Genomic DNA, 9,080 nt, shown 5'->3' with positions numbered 1-9,080 from the left:
GCGCCATTTGAGGTTCTTTTTGGACGTCTAACTAACTTCTCCTTAGTTAGTTTTACTATAAATAGAATTTCATCATTTTTTTTAAGGGGAGAATCAATGAGAGTTAGTTTTTGACGAGATTTTGATTAGAATTTTAGAGAGAGAAGCTCAAGATTTCGGAGATTTTGTTCTTAGATTTTAGAGAGAGAAACCTGGTATCTGATGATTATTACATTGTGATCTTCATTCCTCTTTGATATTGATCAAAGTTTTGTAAGAATTCTTTCCTTTTCAATGCTTTTATGTTTGATTTTGATATATTGTTGAATTTCTATTGTTTGTTTGGTTTTGATTGTTGATATTTGGATTACAATGTTGATGATGGAATTGATTATTATTTTTGTTATACTTTTCAAATTTGCAATGTGTAGTGAGTAGTTCCTTTGCTAGGGAAGTGGTGAAGCATGTATGAGTAATAATCTATAGCTAATTTGGGGTTTTTGATTGACTTGATGATGAGATTAAATTGGTTGATGAAATTTGTGCATGTGTCTGATTTGAAGAGGAGTAGCTAACCTTGATGATCATGCTAGATTGCATAATAGTTTTCAATGACACGAAAAATTGATTTGGAAGCTATTATTATCGATTGATCTTATTTTGCGATTTTCCTTTGAAGTCATTTGCAGAGACATCTAGCTTGACCCTAGGAAATAGCTCTTTGAGTGATTTTGATTGCAAATGTCATTTTCCCTCCCATTTCTTGATTAATCAAATTCCCGACAAATTAGCAAGTTTATCGCGAGTGCATGTGGATCCTAAATTCCCTAGTGCTTTGATATTTGAATTCTATTTGCTAGTTTTGATTGAGTTGATTCGATAGTATATCTTAGACCAACTCATTGTTTTAAGACTTCGGAATAGCTTATCTTGAGACCTTAGCAAATACCGCTTTCCCTTGGGTTCGACCCGGACTTACCCCTATACTTTGGGTTGGGTTTGGTTTTATAAATTTTGTTTTGATCGGGGAATCTTAGTAACCAACGACCTAGGTTTCACCCGCGTCAGTAATCTTACTAACAATGATCGAAAATATGTTGACAGGATCCTAGGGGCAATATTGATCATAGCAGGACTCTACCAAGTTTTGTGGGAGTGAGTAGGCAAAGTTTGCCAAGGCTGCAATCCAGTCTCCAGCAGAGCATGGAAACAACAGGACATCAAGCCAAGCAAAGTCCCTTAATCAACCCCTTTTCCCCCCATCAGACAACATCTAGTGACCACAACAAAATGAACCTTGAATTGGTGGCTCGAATTGGAAAACAAGCAAACTAATAAGATCCTCTTTATACCCATGCTTATTTTTTTTCGTGTTCCTTCCTAGTTTACATCACCACTTAATATTTTGGGGGAAGTGATTAATCACCTATTGTCCCTTCTAATCATTCACACTCTAATCATATAAATAACATAAACAATAATCAAATTCACAATCGAACCAACTCTACATATAAAATTTCATAAACTAAACAAGAAGACTAAAATAGGACTAAAGCAGCCATAGCAACAACACCTCGAGTACCACGGCGAGAGGAGGAAGACAAGTGCAAATGAGAATCGACATTCTGGAATAACGACGACTGAGCTCTTATAAATGATTAAAAATACGAACAACAGTAGAAATTGAACAATTAATTCGCCATAGTAACAATCATAATGTCATAATTTCATCGATTTCAAAGCAAAACTAAACACCGAACTCATAATAATCCAACGACATCAACTTACAAAAATGAAATACATCAAAATTCAAAGCCCTAAATTAAGGGCTAGTAAACCCTCAAATCTAACATACACTGATAATCAAACACAGTCAACCATAACCCTAAACTCTAAATCTAACAAAAATCAATAATTAAACGAATTACTACTGAAATAAGCACATAAATTAGCAATACAAAGCGAAAATGTTTAAAATTAAAAAAATTCAGATCCAGAAATCACCTCTCTTCTTGTTTTTCCCTGCCTTTACCTTGTACCATAACCCTAAACCCCCAAATCTAAAGAAAACCCTCGCTGAGAGATTTGGCCGGCGATGGCTTCGAGATTTGGTCGGCGGTGGCTTCGATTGCATGTGATTGCGATTTTGAGGAGGGAAAAGGCAAGAGAGAGGATCTATAATAGAGGGGTTGCGACATCGCTATTCTAAATACTTGTCACCGTCGTCAAAGTGTCGGGTTTCAAGGTGGAAAGCTAGCTTGGAGAGAGGATCTGTAATAGTGGGGTTGCAGTCGTGGTGGCTGAGGTGGAAAGCTGGCGTAGAGAGAGAATATGTAAGGAGAGAGAGCAAGAGAGAGAGAGGAGAGAGGAGAGGATCAAAATAAGCTGTCGGTTTTTTTTTTTTTTTAGAATTCCCACAGGTTCAAACTGGTGGCATTTCACTAATTTGGCACCCATTTGGTTTGAACATGTGCCATTTCTATTATACTAAAACCCACCTAATTTTTTTCCCATCGATTTTTAAGAACCGGTGCCAAAATGTGTTTTTCTACTAGTGTACGTTCGTTGACGAGTTTGATAAATATGCCTCTCGTATCTATAAAACAATGGCTCATATCCCCAATCGCAGCCCAAACAAATGGCTAGCTCCTCCAAGTAATGTTGTCAAAATCAACACTGACGCGCCCCTTATAGAGGAGGGTTGGGATGGTTTAGGTATGGCTACAAGAACATTGAAGGGAAGATTCTTTGGGCAGCAACGAGAAGAATAAAAGCCTTTTGGGCACTTGAAATAGCTGAAGCCAAAGGGATCCTTCGAGCGCCGAAGTTAGGCAGCAAGTATGGTTACAGGGATATTATCCTGGAATCCTATTGTAAAATCGTCATTGATCGTCTATCAAAGGGAGCAAGGAATTCGGCTAATCTTGATATACTCTTGGGAGATATTTTTTTCATGTGTACGAAATTTAATTCAGTAATTTGGTCTCATGTTAGACGGGATGGCAATAGTGTTGCTCATTGCTTAGCTAAGCTCGTTCCTTTCGGGGTGGAACAAATTTGGGAGAACTTTTGTCCAAATGAAGTCGCTCCCTTTGTACTTATGGACTCTTTGTCCCTATGATTAATATGAGCTTGCTTGTTTTCAAAAAAATAAAAAAAAAAAAATAAAAAACTTAGAGTTAAGTTGTTGTATAACGTTTCCTAAAAAATAAAAAAAATAAATGTTTAATAACGTTTATATCTAAAAATTAGTGTAAATTCTACAATGGTCATCCTTAAAATGACTATTTCTATTCTTAATTCTCATTGGTCGATTTTTTATTTATTTTTATACTTGGTTTTTTTAGTCATTTTTTTATTTTTCAAAATTATTTTCTGATTTTTGGATAATTATTTATTTATTTTCATAATAGTTATTAAAATTAATTTTTAATAAAATAAAGAATAAATATTAAATTAAGGAAATCAAAATCATTCCTCAAAAAAATCAAAGTCAAAATACTGTTCTTCATTGTTTTTTTAATGTTCTTTAATGTTTTTCATTCATGGATGAAATTAACCGCCACTATTGTAATCTTTGTCTCGTAACACTCGCACATCAATAAAAATTTATGCATCGATCTACATATTATATGTGAAGTTTGAGGTTATTTGAAATTGGGATTCATGTGCGAATCTTGGATTGTTTTTAATCCTAAAACAATACTTCGTATATGTTATTTGAACAATCGCAAACAAGGGATGCAAAATTAGTCATTAAATGTATGCCAAAATAATAAAATATTATCAATTTTTCAGAGTTTGTGAGGCAAATCGGAGAAGACAACGATTTTTGTTTTGGAATACTTGTTTGATCCGGGAAAAAAAAAGATGTAGTTTTAATTTCTTTTTGTATATAAGGCATTAACCCAAGTGCTAATAGGACATTACCTATAAAACACAGTACTATTGTTTATTTTGTCTACAACCATACTTTATTTTGGACATTCCTAATTATTAGTTCATAATGCATTGGTATCTTAATATTTTTTTTAATTGATAACAAATAGGAACGTAATCCTCAATCCTCATTCACTAGCCAACAGGCACGGTCCTAACATTTTTTGGGCCCTAGGCGAAACAAGACATAAGGGCCCTTCATAATATTTTTTTTTGTTTTTTTTTCGCCACTTTAACATAGTATATACGAAACGCATTCTATTCACATATTATACTTTGACTAACATAAATAAGAATTTTTTTTAGTAAGGTAAGATATTATTAGATTATTTTTCTATTTGGATAGTATCAAATTTTATTTATTTTTTTTTACTTAACTTTTACTTATTTGATAATGATGTTTATAGTTGGAATCATGGAATAATCGTGGCAATATAAATGATGCAAGTATATAATAATTTTTTTAAAAAAATAAACTCTTTAAAAGTATTAGTACCAATTATAACATTACCATAAATATTTAAAGATAACAAACGTATTAAACTAGATATTAAAACAAAAAACAAAACAAACAAACAAGACACAGTTAAAAGTTAAAACTCATATCATAAGTCATAATAGGAGGAAAACAAGAAAACAATGAGAGGGGAAAAAAGAGGAGGGGGGGGGGGGACCAAGGAAAAAAATTAATCAACCATTTGACAGAATCGAACCAAGACCTCAAACGTCCAATTAAGATTTCTTTTATAGCTTTCAACCATTGATCCACTAGGTTGAGTAACATAGTTGTTTTCATCAAAATATTTTTATAACTTTTTTAATTGTTGATGAATTTTCAAAATTGGGCCCCCAACTGCCGCGGGCCCTAAGCCACCACATTCTTCGCCGGCCTGCTAGCCAAGTCACAATGTATATTTATCAGGTTTGATATTAATGATCACTTATATATAATACCTCCGCTTCTTGATACTAGCAACTTTTGTCATTTTTGAATGGTTTACATTACTTACAACTTTTGTTTTTCTTTCCTTTTATGGTAAGTTTTAAGGGTTAAATTTACCATTTGCCCTTACTTTTTCTTTTTAATCAACCTTATTTAACTACAAATCTGATTATATTAAATTAAACCCCGAACTTAATTAAATTACTCTCATCCCCAATTTTTTTTCTCTCTCCTCCTCCAACCCCATTCTCAAGGTGGGTTTGTCGGTGTTTCGAGCGTGGGTTTGTCGGTGTTCCAAGTGTGGGTTCGTTGGTAGTTCCAAATCGTTGATGGTTTGTCATCATCGGTGTTTGGTGTGTTCTAGATCGTTGGGGTTCGTTGGTTAGCTGAGGTCGGTGGTTTCTATGGGTTGTGGCTTAGATCAGTGGGTTTGGTGGGTCGTGGGCTTGTGGCATAGATTGGTGAGTTTGGTTCGCCGTATTATAGATCGGTGGGTTTGGTGGGTTGCTGCGGTGGGTTTGGTGTGGTCGTGGATGAGATCGTGAGTTATGTGGGGTCGTGGTTTGGTGGTTGATGGGTTCGTAGGTTAGTGTGTTCGGCGGTGCTAGGTTAGGTGGTTGCTAGGTTCGACGGTGCTTGGGTCGCTGGGTTTGGGGTCGTCGATGTTGGGTTTGCTAGGATCGGTGGTAGGTGGTGGCCTGGTGGGTGGTTTATGTACAACTAGGTGGTGCTGGTGGTGGTGGGTAATTTATTTTAAATTTGGTTGAATTTGTTATTTTCTTTTTAGTTGGATTAATACTTAAGTATAAGGGTGTTCATAAATCGGTACGGATCGAAAAAATGGATCGGACCACCTCAGACCGACCCCGAATCGGACCGAACCGAATTAATCGGTCCGATCTTCGAGTCTAGAAATTTATTTTTCGGTCTTTGGTCCAGTCCAAAACCCTATAAAAATCGGTCTTAGACCAGACCGATTTTTTTTATTAAAAATATGCGTGAAACCTTAAATAATGGTTAAGATTATCCTTAATAAACTTAAAAAATTTTAAATTTATGAGCATTTTTGTCCTAAATATACAAAAAAAAAAGACATTAAAGTGTAGATTTTCTTTTACTTTTTTCGAGTTTTCCATAAAATAATTAAAAAAAATTAGAATTCTTTTAAAAAAATTCTTAAATCGGTCCAAAGTGGTACGGTCCGAGTTTTGGATCGATTCTTTCAGCCCGATTCGGGTTTGGTCCTAGCTTAATCGATCCAGTCTTCGGTCCTTAAAATTCTAATTTTATGTCTTGTCCGGTGTTGGACAGATGAACAACCCTACTTAAGTATATACTTTTATCTTTCAATAAACATACTTAGAATCTTTTGCCTAGGAGTTTGCAATGCCTCTAAAAGTTGCAAGTAACAAGAACCGGAGGTAGTATATGCTATTGTGGTTTGATTTTTGTATGCATATTTATCAAAATTAAATTAACTCTCAATCAAACCACCTTTTGATCCGAGTTATTCTAATAGCGACCTAATTGTCAAATTAGATAATTATCTTCGTATCTATCGTGTGACCTAATGGTTGAATTACTTGGATACTAGTTTATTATTAATTATAAGAATGAACTGTCTTTTGTTTATTATTATAACTTTACAATTAAGGAATTGAGACTAGGGGATAAAAGTAATACGGATTAAAACCAAAAACCGAACCAAACCAAACTGAATTAACAATTCGGTTTGGTTTTTTTTTTTTTTTTTTTTTTTTTTTTTTTTTTTTTTGATATGGATCGGTTTGGATTGAAAAATGGAAAAATATGGATTGCGGTTCGAATTCGGTTTTGGATTTTAAAAAACCGAAAACCGAAGAAGAAACCGAATTGGGCTCAGGAGTCAGGATGCTTAAGCCCATTGCTGAAGTTGAACAAACAATATTAGAATAGGCTTTCATACGGAGTATATAAAACTTAAAATAAAGACCCTAACCCTCTTTGTGTTTCTCTCTCCTCTCAAGCGCAGCTTTTGAACTTCTCTCTCCTCTCTTACTTTTTCTCCTCTCTGATCTCATATTCTCATACAAGAGATTATCTCCTCTCTTACTCTATCTCTTGATCTCCTCTCTCATTCTCTCTCCTCTATCAAGCAGATTTTGAGATTACCTCTGCACTGTTCTCCTGTTTCTTGCTTGGAGCTTCGATCTTTGCTACTAATGCTATTTTTTATGAATAATTATATTCAAAAATATTGCTACTAAGGTTGTCAGTTGTTATTTGCAAATTTGTTAAATATAATTCGCACATTTGTTTCTTTGTTTGGCTACTGTACTTTAATTATTGAGTTATTTTACTAAACTTGTGTTATTGCAATGACTAATAGATTTTCACGCCTAAAAATTAGAACAAAAAAAGTCCCAAAAATTTCGGTTCGGTTTGGATTCATTTTTGAAAAACCGAATTAATGTGGTTTGGATTGGATTGGATTGAATCCAAATTTGATTTGGATTCGGTTTGGCCTAAATTCCAAACCGAAATCCGAACTTTCACCTCTAATTGAGATAAGTTCTAAATATATAAGTTATATCATATCCTAATAATATTGGATGAATTTTATATAATAACCAAATAAAAAAAAGGTGGAATTAGAGCAATTACAATGGCAAACCTCATTTATTTATTTATTTATTTATTTAAAGGAATAAGATGGCAAATTGTTAAATATAGTAAATATATTTTTGTATTTATGTAAATTAGAAAAGTTAATATTCAACCCTTATATTTAAGCTAAATGCATACTTCTGTTGGTAGTTATATTCCTTAAAATTATGACATATCATGCTTCTTTTTTTGTATATACACGTAGTCTAGCAATCTTAATGAGAATCAAAATTTTTTTTTTTCTTAATTGTCAAAATAGTGTTACATGTTACATGTGATTTCTTTGTATCTAGTTTGTTAACCAATGGTTAGATTATACGAGTATCTTTTTTTTTTCTTTTTTTTTTTATTAGTTTAGTTTTATTTTTAACTTATAGTCTATATTTTGACCAAAAGTTTTTATAGGCCCTTGGTTTACATTAATTTTAATGTAAATCCGGTTTTGGCACGTGCGAACAAAAAAGATAAGTTAAAAAATTCGAACAGACCATAAAGTGAGTTAACTAAACAAATGGGTCCTCAATTGTTGATTTTTTCACCGTTTGAGTACTCTATTTTTTTTTTCAACGTTTGAGTACTCTTATACTCTTTCCGGTTAAAAAAATTAATAATTCACCCAAGAGAAATGAGTACTCTTGGTTAAAAATTGAGTACATTGGGTTAACTTTACACTTCGGCACGAATCCTCAAGCAACACCTTGTGGGGCCCACCATAAAAAGCGCAGCTTCTTTCTTCTTCCTTCCAGAAAATTTTCTTTCTGTTGGTGTTTCGAGTCCAGTTTCCGAGAGTTTAGTGTATAAGAAAGTGAAAAGGTCGATGATTTGTGCTCAAAATCGAAGTATTGAGTTATGGTGGTGGTAATAATGGTACAGTCGAGGTTTCGGAGGCGAGTGGAGGTGTAGGAGATCAAAATGGAGCCCATGATTTGAAATCGGAGTAGAAAATTGGAGTGCCGGATTGTTTTTTCTGCAAGTGTCAGCGGGAGCTCTGTAAATGGTGATGGTAATGGTTCGATGAAGAATGAAGTGTGTGATGATGTAGAGGTGAATGGAGAGCTAATTGAGGAGCAAAATTTGGTAGCTATTAAGGTAGATTATGAGGATGCAGTTGTTAATGAGGTGCATGCTAATGGTGGACTGGTGGTAGTATTGAATTTGAGAAAGTGTTGGAAGGAGTTTCGACGAAATCTCCATTGAATGTTGTTAATGGTAAAGCCAAGAAATCCTGTGTTGAGAGATATCCACCTTGTATGTAGGACCCATCGTAAAAATTGTTAGTTTAATTAATGCATTTTATTTTTATTAAATTTAATTAGAATTTAATTACATGTAATTAACGTTGAGTTAAAGGTAAGTTAGTTTGCCGGATTTTGGGTTAGAGTACCCAAAGAGTGAAAAAAATAAATTGAGTACTCAAAGAGTGAAAAATGTGAGAATTAAAGGCCTAATTGTGATGTTAACTCCCACAAAATTGAGGAAAGAGAGGGCTCGAAACCCAGCGACAATGAAGGAGAATATGGAAAAATGCATCTGATAAAGGAAAAAAACCTGTGATCTATGAGTTTTAATCAAC

The 9,080-nt window shown here is 33.9% G+C and overlaps 1 protein-coding gene across 1 annotated transcript; it reads left to right on the top strand.

The window, feature by feature from the left end:
- The first annotated feature begins 2,585 nt into the window (after positions 1-2,585).
- LOC145578169 (uncharacterized) lies at positions 2,586-3,100 on the top strand. Its single transcript, XM_081635541.1, has 2 exons — positions 2,586-2,694; positions 2,736-3,100. Exons 1-2 carry the CDS (start codon positions 2,586-2,588, stop codon positions 3,098-3,100), a joined length of 474 nt encoding a protein of 157 aa, XP_081491667.1.
- The last annotated feature ends 5,980 nt before the right edge of the window (positions 3,101-9,080 follow it).

The sequence above is a fragment of the Chenopodium album genome, chromosome 14 (genome assembly GCF_948465745.1).
Source record: "Chenopodium album chromosome 14, dcCheAlbu1.1, whole genome shotgun sequence".
Lineage (NCBI taxonomy): Eukaryota > Viridiplantae > Streptophyta > Magnoliopsida > Caryophyllales > Amaranthaceae > Chenopodium > Chenopodium album.
Note: the sequence above shows the minus strand (reverse complement) of the source record. Positions and strands in the feature narration are given on the sequence as shown.

Bases quoted from the DNA above. Each gene is read 5' to 3' on its own strand.
- LOC145578169 (XM_081635541.1), top strand. From the start codon at position 2,586: ATGGCTCATATCCCCAATCGCAGCCCAAACAAATGGCTAGCTCCTCCA. The intron at 2,695-2,735 runs GTATGGCTACAA...TTCTTTGGGCAG, and splicing joins GGAGGGTTGGGATGGTTTAG to CAACGAGAAGAATAAAAGCC.